The sequence below is a fragment of the Anolis sagrei genome, chromosome 1 (genome assembly GCF_037176765.1).
Source record: "Anolis sagrei isolate rAnoSag1 chromosome 1, rAnoSag1.mat, whole genome shotgun sequence".
NCBI lineage: Eukaryota > Metazoa > Chordata > Lepidosauria > Squamata > Dactyloidae > Anolis > Anolis sagrei.
Window position 1 is genome coordinate 225,105,483 of NC_090021.1, and position 13,869 is coordinate 225,119,351.

At 36.8% G+C, this 13,869-nt stretch overlaps 1 protein-coding gene across 2 annotated transcripts in view; it reads left to right on the forward strand.

The window, feature by feature from the left end:
* CNTNAP5 (contactin associated protein family member 5) overlaps nt 1-13,869 on the forward strand; it is a 488,740-nt gene that overhangs the window by 387,192 nt on the left and 87,679 nt on the right. For both annotated transcript variants that reach the window (XM_060774167.2, XM_060774159.2), the window contains exons 15-17: nt 4,183-4,310; nt 5,454-5,624; nt 9,917-10,135. In XM_060774167.2, the coding sequence (XP_060630150.2) occupies nt 4,183-4,310; nt 5,454-5,624; nt 9,917-10,135 (518 nt within the window). The remainder of the gene's footprint in view (nt 1-4,182; nt 4,311-5,453; nt 5,625-9,916; nt 10,136-13,869) is intronic.

Genomic DNA, 13,869 nt, shown 5'->3' on the forward strand with positions numbered 1-13,869 from the left:
CCCCAGTAAAATGCCTTGAGTTAAGCCAGTCGCTTTAATCAAGGACATAAAAAGTTTAAAGTGTTAAATTTGCAAATAATAATAATAATAATAATAATAATAATAATAATAATAGCAGCACTATCCCTGGTTGGCATAGTTCTTTTGGATTGCCTTCTAAGATAGGGACAGAATCATTATTAGATAAGAAGGTTTATTAAGCTGTACTCAGACTATCCTTAATGTGGTTATTTTCCAACATCACTTTTACTATATTATCGCCTACAGTACTTTACTTATAACATTGGTGGCTGAACTTCTTTAAAAGATGCATGAAATAAACTAATTAACTTAATCCACTGCATTTTAATAGTCTACCTACTGTTGATCTCAAATTTACACGATCTGAAGTTAAGTTTCATTGGCGTGTTTCCCATTTACCTAACTGTGGACATATGCTGATGGAACATTTTTCTAAGTATACCGTATCTATCACAGATTTCATTAAATATCTATGCCACTGAGCTCACCTATTCACTAGAGGTTTCATTAACGTAAAAATTGAAGATATACCAATAATGTACCATACGGGATGAAATTATATTTAATGACACTTCTGTGCTACCATCTGTTGTGGAGGAGATATTATGAATATTGTACATAGAGGCATGCCCAATTTCTCTAATAATACAGGATTGTGAAATACTGTAGAATTAGATTCCCTCTGACCTATTTATTGTATATAATGACAACTAGTTCTGCAAAGCTGTTGTCCAACTTTTTGTTTCATGCTAAGTCTGCTATGATGCATTATTTGATTCACTTGCTTAATGGAAATCTGAAATAATGGGCCACAGTCATATCATGAATTATATCCTCATAGGCTGGTTAACTTCCATATTGTTGTATACTCATATGAAGATATTGATATACATATTGAGAATATTGTGTGAAGGCAAATGATGTCGCAACCACGATGAAAGTAAGTACATCAGATCACTGCTGACTCACTGCAATCTCAATGAGTATCCCATTGAGGACCATCATGGAAGAAAGCATACCTTCTACACTCACACTCTCACACGCACAGACATGTATACACAACACAGAAATTTTTGATTATTAATATGAAAACATATAAATACTCAATGTGAAGAACTTTGACACAATCTCTCAAAAATATCATATAGAATCTAAAGCAGACATGGACAAACTTTTTAATATGTTCTTTTCTTGCAATAGTTCTGGATCTTTTCCTCCAGTATTAATCTATAATCAGTCTAACATGAGCTACTCATATCTAATAAACAAGCTGGTAAATGTCTCTGTCTGCTAAAATTAGGGTTGTTTTCTACTGGATTCCCAAATGCATCAAAATTTGAATGGCTACTGAAACTTCAGTAGCAGTTTTAAACTTTGCAGATCTAGACTTGAATGCTGGTGAGAAATGTCTATAGTAATAGAAAATTATATGGTATTTAAGTTGTGTCAGGAAGTATAAAGTTTTCTAAGGACCTTTCCCCATAAATAGTTTACTGTATAATCATGTCACATTTGTTTCTCTCTTCCATACCATACTCTTCTCATATTTACTCAAGGCTGCAGCCTTGTAACAGAAATATATATTTATTGTACTTGGGGAATTTATTGGGCTGTGATTTCTTCTCAATCCACTTTATCATTACAAAGTTATCATTGACTAATTATTCAGTTCACTGCATTGCAAACTATTTTTTTTGGAAGCAGAGCTTGGAAAAAATATTTTCTGAACTATGCCCCTTGCAACCTTGCAGTCCTCAAACATCACAGACATTTTGTCAACATCAAAGTCCAGCATCAAGGTCCACAACATTACCTTATTAGCCCCATGTTGATGTTTTTATTATGTATATATTTTATTGAAATAATAAGCACTTCTTGTTCATGCTGTGGAATGTGCAGTGCAAGTGCATAGATTCCTCCAAGTATATAGATATTTATAAAAGTGATGACTAGCAAAACTACCTACTGCATTTATTTCCCATTGGTCATTTATTATTATATGTGGATATGCTATTACGTGCGACAGAAATATATTCCTCAAGCACTGTGTACAGAATATGCTATTTGGACACGCTGCAATTGATTTCATAGACAGGTCCTACATCAGCAATCTTCAAAGTTGGACTAATCTCTTGGCTACCCTTGAAAACCATTTGAAAGATTCAGCTGCTACAGCATGTTAAAGGCTGTGGATTGAAGTCTGCATTAGTTTCACTGTTTATGTCTCTGGAAAGTGTTTAGATATATACATATGAAGAGCATTATGATTCTCAGATATGTTACACACCAGTTATGTTACCACTATTTCAGTAACACCAACAAAACAGACCCTACTATTGATGAGGAAGGTCTCATGGAAGGGCAGCAAACTGTTACTTGTTTAATTTGGCATGAGTGATTCATTCAATCTATAGCTGATCTCAGAATCAGTGCAGAAATCAGGTTTGCTGCAAGGATAGAGTTATTATCAAATGTTTTCCTTCAACTTGTCTATGGACCTCTTCAGATGGGGCATTTTGCCCTATTTTGCTGCTTTTATGCACGGCTTGGATGGGGCCTGCTGTACACCATCATACAACACACAGTATGGGAAGAAAGTGTTGTTTGGGTAGCTCCGATAGAACTACCTGCACTTTCTTCCCTTTTTTGCTGTATGATGGCAGAAAGGGTGATGGAGCAATGCATGTTGCAGCCCTTTCTGTGAACTGATGCAGGGAGAACACCCCCACCATGTGATGAGAGGAGGAGGGAGGACACGCAGGGCTCCACAAGCTGTCCTGTGCACCTTCCCTTTTGCGGTATAACTGCACAGCTAGAAAGGGCCATGTTAAGAGGTAGGTTTCTTGATTTTTTTTATCTATGCACAATTGACCACTCTCTTCAGTCCACAATATATATCAGACTAATTCTTAACAAGAGACATAATAACTTGTGGCATCATCACCCAAATGGCATGTTGTTCCTGATAATGGTACTGGATTTTATTTTCTATTTCTGTTCTTATATATTGATCCCATACTATCAGAATGGATATATTTGTATCTACATGTGCACAAGTCTTCTGACTTTTGAGCATCATGCTGGTACATACTTGGTATGTGAAATGATACAGCATTGCCTTCAGGATTTCCTTTCCTATGTGAGATTGTATGGACACAGTGATTTATAAGAATAAGCTGCCACAGATTACTGCAGCTCCTCCAATTTCCACAGCTAGAGTGAACTTCACTGTTTCCTTGTGATCCTGGAATTTCATCCCCAGGGCATCAAAAGCAGCTAATGAAGCTCCATGACCAAGGATGATTCATGACTGCATTGCCATCCTTTTCAAAGAAAAGAAGTGTGGGGACAGTCGCAGATCATGGTGCTTATGCTTTAATGCCTTGTGATTTTTTATTGAATTAATTAGGGTACATCTAAACTGTTGGATTAATGCAGGATGACACCACTTTAACTCCCATGGCTCATTGTTATGGAATCCTAGGAGCTTTGCAAAGTCTTTAGTCGTTTCTGTCAAAAGGTGTTGGTGCCTCACCAAACTATAAATCCCAGGTTTCCATAGCCTTGAGCCATTGCAGTTAAAGTAATGTCAATGTGCATTCATTCCACAGTATAGATGATTCTTAGACATAGCCTGAGTTGCCCTGGAAGATGATCCACACTATAATATGCATACTGCATTTAAAAAAAGGATATACCCTGAGTTGTCTCTCAGAACCATGTCAGTGTTTGTATGTATCTTCAAATCCAAAACCAGATTGGAATTCAAATAGCCAAAAGGATACTATTTCCTTCTTTCTTTCTTTCTTTCTTTCTTTTTTTCTTTCTTTCTTTCCCCAATGAAAAATGTGGCACGTGTCCACTAAGCAAAGTTGTTTGTTAATTTGCTTTCAGAAGTGGATCCCTGGCAATCAAATATACATCCTATATTTAAAAAGATGGGACAAGACCTGATCCGAGGTTCTAAGGTGTTCAAAATAAATAAGCAACATGCTTCTTACCCACAAGAACTGTGGCTCCACTGGTCACAGTTTAAGGAACTGATATAATAATACAATAAATATTATCTGGTGGGGTTTTTTTTTTTTTTTTTTGGCAATACAAAGGTAAATGTATGATGTTTAAAGTGTTAATCCATGGCTATTTTCTCTGTGTGTCCAGGACCAATGATACTGGCTTCCTTTCCTTCAAAGAACACTTGCCTGTAAACCAGATTGTCGTCACTGATACAAACAGACCTAATTCCGAAGCTGCCTGGAGAATTGGGCCTTTGCGTTGCTATGGAGATAGTAAGTATCAGCGCTTTTCCATTCCCCTTTGCACAGACTGAATGAGAACGATGTGTGTAGACACACACATTCGTCCCTCTGTAGCTTCTGCTTGTTCTCCTGAATGCAAGCTTCTTAATATCACCTCTGTATCTGATTTGTTTCTGGACATTTTTAAAGAAGCAGGTTTTTTTTAAAAAAAAAATGCTGTGGAGCCATGGGAGATGTAATTTTATGTGGTCAAACTACAAATCCTAAGATTCCATAACATTGAGCCATGGCAGTTAAAGTGATGTGCACCTGCATTTATCTTACAGTGTAGATGCTTCTCCAGCATTAGCATCCAAATGTGTCGAATTCATAGTCAGCAATGTATGTAATGGAAGTGCTTTTTACTATCCAACTAAGCACAGTGTGATGCATTTTCTTTTATCTATTCTGGATCACCCACCATCGTGCTTCATGAAATTACCCTGAGTTCCAGTATTACAAAAAATATATATTTCTCTCTGGACTCTGCATACCTTTATGCTCTCTATGATAATAATATAGTATATATTTGAGAGCGTTGTGACTAGAATTGTACACAGCCATTCAAGTGAGGTCACCATAGATTTCCGAAAAGATTAACGAATATAACAGGTCATTTTATTTCTGATTCCTATCTGGCGAATCCCAGTTTTCCTTTAAAAAAAAAAACAATGCCCACTGTAGGTAGTCTCACTTTTCTAATCTTGGATGGGAAGGAGTATCTTCATCTATTGAAAGCTAGTCTGCATTTCAGATGCTTTCTCTAATAATTTCTAAACATATTTTATGCAAAATATTTATGTTTTAAAGATGTTTATGCATGAAACCTCTTGGTTTCATGCATAAATATCTTGTACACAAAATCCTGTAATACAAAAAAATGGAAAAATGTATAAAATGTCTCTACTAAACCTACTAATATAGCAGGTTACTTCTATTGGGTAGGCATGTGCAGTTATATTAATTGTAGATGAATAACTCTCACATCCACACACTCTGGTCTGACATTTTCATCAAACCATCTATCATGATCCCAAGATTTATTTTTGTCAGCTGCTAAAAGGATGTGCCTTTGGAACTTCTTTCATTATCTGTTTTAGGTTTAACTATAGGGAAGGTTGTTGCTATTTGCAGGACAGTTCTGGAACTCAGCTTCATTCCTCACTGAGGCCTCGTACCTTCTCTTCCCCACCTTCCATGCGGAGTTCACTGCAGATATTTCCTTCTTCTTCAAAACTGCAGCAACGTCAGGAGTCTTCTTGGAAAATATGGGAATGAAAGACTTCATTCGAGTTGAAATAAGCTGTGAGTGTGCACACTAAACATGTTGATATATTATTCATTCTAGAGATCTGAGATCTGAACAGAGAGCAGGGAAGCATCTATTGATTTGGTATATGCACTGTGGCAATGGTGATCTATTTCAATATATCTACATACACATATATGTAGAACTTCAAAAGTTTCTATCCCAGCAATGATGGAGATGAATTTTGTGAGAATTGTGGAGACAGCCTTCTCTGTTGTGGTGCCCCAGTTAGATTGTCCTCCCTTTGGGGGCCAAATTGTCACCACCTTTGGCTTAATTTTTATTGGAGCCTTTAGAGGTCTACTCATTGTATACATTTCTTATATGTACATGATTTTAACTTGTTTTGATTTGTTAAACGGTTCCATATTTTTTCATTATTTTAATCCATTTAAATTGATTTTTATATCCTCTCCTGAGCTCCTTGGATATCTACTTACCTACCTATTTGATATCCCCTCTTCCCCCTAGAATGAGACTCATGGGTACAGGGAAAAATATAAATATTTTAATAAAGTAAAATAAAATTTCTGCAACTAACAGGAGATAATTTTATTAACTTAGATCCAGCTTCTGTTCTGTTCTTATCATTGCTTGCCATTTGGAACAAAGGACAAAATTGATTTTTAGTAGTTGTTGTATAATATTGGTTACCAATTGCTTATCCCCTTGCTATTAGATGTTGTAATTGCTTGGTAATTTGAACTTAGGCAATATGCCATTGAAAACTGGTTGGCATGCAAGAAAAAAAAAACAGAAAGGGAGAAATCCACAATATGCAGGGGGTCATTTGTGTGTGTGTGTGTGTGTGTGTGTGTGTGTGCAATTTGTCAAACATACAGCCCAACTCTCACAATTACTGTCCAGCATGTTAAAGGAGAGAAACCCCGACTGACAGTTTTAACGCATATTTTATTCTACTGGCTTATCCTGTTAATGAAAGTGGGATCATGTTGTGGCTTTGGAGTGAAATGAGGTCCTTCTGTCCCTGATTCCATCAGGCTGAACAAACATGGAAAGAAGTGTCATCATTTCATAATATGGTTGTAATAATTTCAACATAAAATTTAATAAAATAAGGCCCCCAAGGCCGTTTGATTCATTAAACGCGTGGTAAATGCCGTGGTGCATTATCACTAGGTAATGAGGTATGGTTTAGTATTAATTGCACATCAAAGTCCTATTTGGTTGACAGTTCAGTATGCTGTATTTCATCTCAGGGGCCTTGATATGAAATGATGACAAAATAATGCAGTCTATCAAGACAAATGTGTTAGTTTTCACTTTGAGAAAACCAAGGAACCAGCTGGTATAAAATGGGAGCAGACATGCAGTTAGTTTCCATTACACCATGCATATATTTTAAAAACTTGTTAGTCAAAAAACAAAAAGGTAACAATCAAAACATAATTGAAGAGGCCACAGGAAATAATGTCATGGATTCCAGTTATATTGGCTGCAATATAACCATCCTGATCCAAATGAGTCAAGGATCACTTTCCTATTTTTGATTGGAATACATCTTACCTTTTATGACTCTGATTCATTTGGATCAGTATACCAGGAATATATAACCTGTGTTGCTTACTTCTTACAAAGTTGAGTTGTGAAAGTTCTGACATAGTAGTGATTTCGATGGCAGAATAATTTCTGATATAATTATAATGTAACAATCTTTGCAGCTTGAGTTGCCTTCACTTTAAATCACTAAGGTAGAGATCTTGCTGGCTTTAGTCAAACTAAAAAAGTAAGCTTTAAAAAAACAGGAGAATTGAGAAGGGATTTTTAAAAGCATAAATGTGGTTTATTTGAACTGATGTTAAACCTTCACGTCATTTGAAAGCTGTCTAATTTTGAATAATTTCTCATCCCAAATGATTGCTTATGATGTCTCAACAAGTTAGACATAACCCTGAAAATATAAAATTCAGTTTGAGACTGTAATTTAATATTAATCTATCAAGAGAATCAGGGACCAGGATAAAATGTGTTGCACTTTTTGCAAACACATTAATCTTTCACAAACATCTTCCTTCCTTTCAGCATTTTTCCAAAGGAAGTAGACACATTGCTTTTACTTTGAATTGACACCATGATCTCACTTCATAGCTAAGGAGGCAAAGATGTCTCAATTTCATTGCATTCCATCATGATTTGGATCACTTTTCCAGTATTTTTAAAATAATTTTTTGCTTCTTGGATACAAAATTGTTAGTTTTCTTCATTTTTTTTACAAAAATGTGCATTTTGTACACATTATATCTATCTATCTATCTATCTATCTATCTATCTATCCATCCATCTATCTAATTTTATTAAACTATTTTGCATAGTTTCAATATTTATTTATTTTTACATTTCTCACAATATGGTACCCAAGAGGGCTTGCAATGTACATTAAAATGATAAAAATACAACACACACAGTTAAAGAATTTATGCAGCAGACAGTTAACCATCAAAAGTCTCAGTAAGAAATAAGTACTAATATTCTATATTGGCTACTAACTTACATTTTTGTAGCTAAGTAATGTCTCCTAGTCCATTCGCCCTCTAGCCCAACTTAAAATCCAGCACCCAGAAGGAGCAGAGAAGATAAGTTTGACTTATAATTGGGGCATTAGGAGGATTACTTTTTTATCTCTTCCTACCAGTAAGCAAGACTGTCTACTTCATCACACAGGGCTTTTTTTAATGTCTTAGGACACTTCCTCACTAGTCAGTTGATGGATGGGCATACTGCCTATCACCTGATGTTACTGGACTTCTGGTGGAGGCTCCACCCACAACTGGAGTGGAAACATCCTAGGAAACTTCCCTCCAAACATGGGAGCTTACCTGTGTGATAGGAGAAGCATCACTGCAATGAAGCAGCACTTGGGGCAACCCTGTCATTTTGCTGTGGGAGCTGGCGAAATGGCAGTGGGGGAGGGGGAAATCCTGTAACAAATCATGTGGCAGGGATCCTATTTTGATTATCATAACTACTGGTGGGAAGGGATTTGAAATGCAGTTTTTGTCTTTTAGCCCAAATAACCTAAATGGACCTCTATTGCATTTACATAGTCTTACAAGAAGACTGTATAATCTGACTAGCTCTTATGGGTCTACAATTCTGGATTAAAATTCTATAAATGCAAATCTGAATGCCAGGCAAGGTCTTTCCTATCAGCAGAAAAGCTTCAGTTTACATGAGAGAGATTTCCACATGACTGTATGTTTTTAAATAGCACATCTGTTTTGATTGTATACAGTGTCATGTGTCCTGTTATTACTACACAGACTAGAGTACTGCCATTGAATTAATGACATTTACTTATGTATTGACTCATCATCCAACAACTGATTCATTGTGCCTAATCTTGTTTAAAATTAACTAATAGGATTCAGACCTCTCTTTGATGTTTATTGTATTTCTTTGAAATAAACTCTTAAGTGCAGCTTTGGTAGCAGGATGCACTTTATCTCATGAATATTAGAAAACATTTTTCATGCAGTGCAAATCAAACAACATTTTTTTATTTGTCTTCATAACCATCATACAGCAGTAAAGTAATGTTCTTACAGTGCCATATCAGACTGAAGGTAATACTGCCTGCCTTTTGTAATATGTAACCACATCCCGTATTAATTTCTTTTTCTACACTAATTTGAGGTGCATCTAAACTGTAGCATTAACTAATTTTGACATCACTATAACTACAATAGGTCAGTGCTATGAAATCCTTTGTAGTCTGTTGAGGTGCCAGCACTCTTTGGCAGAGAAGACTAAAGGCCTTGTAAAATTACAAGTCCCATTCTTCCATAGCATTGAGCCATGGTAGTTTAGATCATGTCAAAATATATTAATTCTATGATATGGATTCACCCCTTTGCATACACTGGTCCTTTAGCTAGACCAGCTTCTTGTAATACATTTTCTTTCTCCAGTTGCCATACATATTTCCGGTGCTGCCATATCCTCATCTCATTATCTTTAAACTTTTAAGTAAATGGAATCCTTCCAGAATGTATTCTGTGGCCCACATTTTCCTTCTCTTATTTAGCCCATAGTGTTATTCTGTTAGCCAAAGTAAGTTGCATGAATCAGTCAAGTGCATAACAAAAAAAAAAGAACCATTTCATCAGGCCTGCAGGAAAAAAATTGTTCAAAGATTTAACAAAGGTCTGACCATTTCATATCAGATAGTAGATAACAATCATGCCAGATTGTTGTTGTTTGGTGGGGGGGGGGGGGGAGAGAACACATTTCCTCAGTCCACTTATATTTCTCACCTTATTCTTTCCAGCTCCAAAAGAGATCACCTTCACAGTAGATGTTGGCAATGGGCCAGTAGAAGTAATTGTCCAGTCTCCAGTGCCCCTGAATGACAACCAGTGGCACTATTTGCATGCTGAGAGAAATCTCAAAGAAACTTCTCTTCAGGTGGATGACCTTCCAAAGAAGATCCTGGAAGCACCTACTGAAGGGCATTTCCGACTGCAGCTGAATAGTCAGCTATTTGTAGGTAGGGACAGCCAGCTAATATTTACTGATATTTTACAGATGTGATTGTTGTAACGTAGATTATCATTCTTTTAGATACCAGATCAATAATGCCTTTGTTTTTAGAAAATCATAATATTCAGGTCTACATCAAGTAAAGGTAGAATATGGTGAAAATGCCCCACTCTTTAAAGGGTATTGTAGGGCATTATTTTTCCATTTTGTGATCTGTGAAGTAGAGGACAAGAACTTCAAAATACTCCTGGGGAGCCAATTCAGCCACCATCCTCCCTCATTTCTCTATTCCTGCAGTAAATCTAAACACTGTAAGGCAATAATTGGTCCATGACATTAGGGCCTTTTCATATTTCATACCACCCATAGAACACCTTCATCCTCATTAGAAAAAAAAACTCGAACTTCCGGTGGACGAAAATGGTGGCAGGAGCGGCTTGCTGAGGGCACTCAGCTAAGCCACCCGTTATCGACGGATCGAGAGGGGGAAATCCTCTCCCCAGCCCGTGGATCGAAAGGGGCTGGGTCGCGGAGCCAGCGGACCCCCTCACAGACCCCAAGGTTGCCCTCACCCTCAAGGAGGGGGCGACAAGTGGTCGCGAGGAGAACGGTCGGGCAAGCGGATCGCGAACGGGAAGCGGGGGAAACCCCGCAGTTACTGCACCATCGTCCATTTTTACAATCCGAAAAAGCGGAACGAACAAAAGGCCAGACAAGCTGGCACAGAGCAACGTAAGTGCTCAAAAAGAAAATTCTCTTACTTTGAATTATTTCTACTCTCCGACCCCCGTGGGGGAGGGAAGGACTGAGAAAACTAGATTTTTGAGACTGCTACGGACCCTGTTAGATTGAAAATCCCTCTGCCAGATGCAGAGGGCAAAACTATACTGAAAAAATTATCAGAGCTAATCTCCATTAAAGGAGAAGAAGAGTGGAGAAAATAAAATACTAAAATTCCAAGGGAGGAGAAGGGTAGAAGGAAATCTGTGCTATACTAACATAGCCACCAAAAATTGACTGGCTTGAAGCGTTTCTTTCTACTCCCCCCCCCCCCGCTTATTCCTGCCTCAAAAGAACTTCAATTAGGTCTTCAACCAAAGGCATCATTTGTTACGAAGTCTTGGAACTTTTGGGAGAGATAACATGGCGGAAAGAAATAAAAGACAGAAGCAGTATTGAATTGCTGACCTTGAAGAGCTTTTGTTTAGTCTACAGAGGAGCTTCTTGTAAACAATTCAGCACGCTCTCCGCAATCGACTGACTACTTCCGGGGAGAGCTAAAGAACAGGAAATTACGAAATAGACTATAGAAATACTAAAAGTCTAGAGTGAAGAGGCAGAGACAGCCGCGAGGCTGGGAGACAGAACTGGATAAATAAATAGAGCTACTAAAACATAGACATCGGACTTGGATGAGAAGTAGACAACGGCGGACCAGGAAGAGAAGCTGACGGGCTGCGGACCAGGAAGAGAAGTAGACGGCTGCGGACCAGGACGAGAAGCAGACGAGTTGCGGACCAGGACGAGAAGAAGAGGGTTTTTTTTTTTCTTCCGGAACTGATCAAGGAGCAGGAGAAGAAGAGGAAGGCTTAATTGAAGCCAAATAGAGAAGATACATTCATTACAAAGATCAATAATAATAATAAAACAATAAAACAATAATAATAACAATAATAAAAACAAAACAATAATAATAATAATAATAATAATAATAATAATCAAAAAAATAAAAATAAATAAATAAATAAATAAAGAGGTAAAACACACACACACACACACACATATAAATATATAAAATAACAAAAAAGAGATATATATATACATACTTTTTTTTTAGAACATATTTCTGAAATTAGATTATTATAATCCAGCTCCTCAAAATCAACAACAAGTTTATTATTAACTTTACTCCTGGCCATAATGACAACCTCAAAATTTAAGGCAGAAAAAGAACTAAAGGACACTAAAACCGCAGCCAGACGAAGCTCAGGTCAAGAAGAACTACTAGCGAACATGTCAGCATCTACAACTACCGGAACGTCGACAATAGGCTGGAAAGAAATACTAAAAGAAATACAAAAACTTTCTGAAAAACAAGACGCACTACAAAAGGACTTTGAGAAGAGGTCAATCAGACATGAGGAACAACAAAAATTGATTAGAGAAGAGATGATAGGAATTAAAAAGGATCTAAAAGCAGACTTAGAGAAGATGAGTAAGGACATAACTGACCTAAAAAAAGATAAAACAAAAATAGAAAAATCCCAAATAAAACTGCAAAAAAAAAAAATAGAACACCTGGACAATAAAAATACTAAATTAGAGAAACTTCAAGAAAGATTGGAACAAAATGAATCTGAATATCAGCTAAGATACCGAAATATAGCCGAGTCAGAAAATGAGGATATAAGAGAGACAATAATCAAATTAACCGCGAAAATATTAGAATGTACAGAACAGGAATTAGACACAGGTATAGACCGTGTCTTCAGAATCCAAACTAATTACGTGAAGAAAAACAAAGCTCCGAGAGATACAATAGTCAAGTTTGTTAGAAAAACGATACGGGATGACGTGCTGAAACAAAGTAGTTCAAAACCAATCTTTCATAGTGACAACAGGATTTTGATACTAAAAGAATATCCGGTCTCAACTCTAAATAGAAGACGTAAATACTTCTTTCTGACTGATGAACTTAAGCGACTTAACATTAGATTTAGGTGGGAGAAGTATGAAGGTATCATGACGACCTATAAAGAAGAGAAGTTTTGGCTCACCTCAGAAGAGAAGGCTAGAGAATTTTACAAAAGACTTGAACGAGACAAAATGATAAAAACATCCCCAAAATCGGTGGAAAAAAGGGAAAAAGCCAAAAAGGAAGAGATCTAAATCCCCAGAACCACGCGGCGCCACATCTAGTATGCAATCAACGAACGAGGACGGAGACGATGAAGAGGACATAGAAGAATCGGAAGACGCACAAACTACAGAATAAAAATGGCTGACTTCACATACCAACTGAATTGCTTTTCAAATAACATCAACGGTTTAAACTCACCTAACAAAAGAAAGAAACTCTACAATCAATTAAGACGCGGCAGGTATAATATCATCGCGCTCCAAGAAACACATATTAAAAAACAACACATTTCCCATCTAGAACAAAAGCAACTCGGAAAAATGTACTATTCCTCGGCAGAAGAGAAAAAAAAGGGGGTTGTTCTATACATAGATGAAAAAATCCCCTCAGAACTATTATTCAGTGACCAGGGTGGACGGATGGTGGCGGTTAAAATAACTTTGGGAACAGACACTATTATGATAGCCAATATCTATGCCCCGAATGGTCCGAAATCAAAATTTGCCAAAATTCTTAAGGACTATTTATTAGACATACAAGCAAATCATATGATCATTTTTGGAGACTTTAATGGTATAATGGACAAAAAAATAGACTCGACGAAAAACCAGCGGAAACATAATAAAGAAACCCAAAGCACCCTTCCAAACTCCTTCCACTTGTTGAAAGGAGAATTTGATATGGATGATACTTGGAGAATACATCATCCATGCGAGAAAGACTTTACCTTTTATTCAAACCGTCATGCAAGTTGGTCTAGGATAGACATGATTTGGACTACAAAATTATTAACATCTAAAGTAGACTAAATTAAAATCTTATCAAGAGATTTATCAGATCATAGCCCAATTACAATGCTTATAAATTATAAGAGACCAACA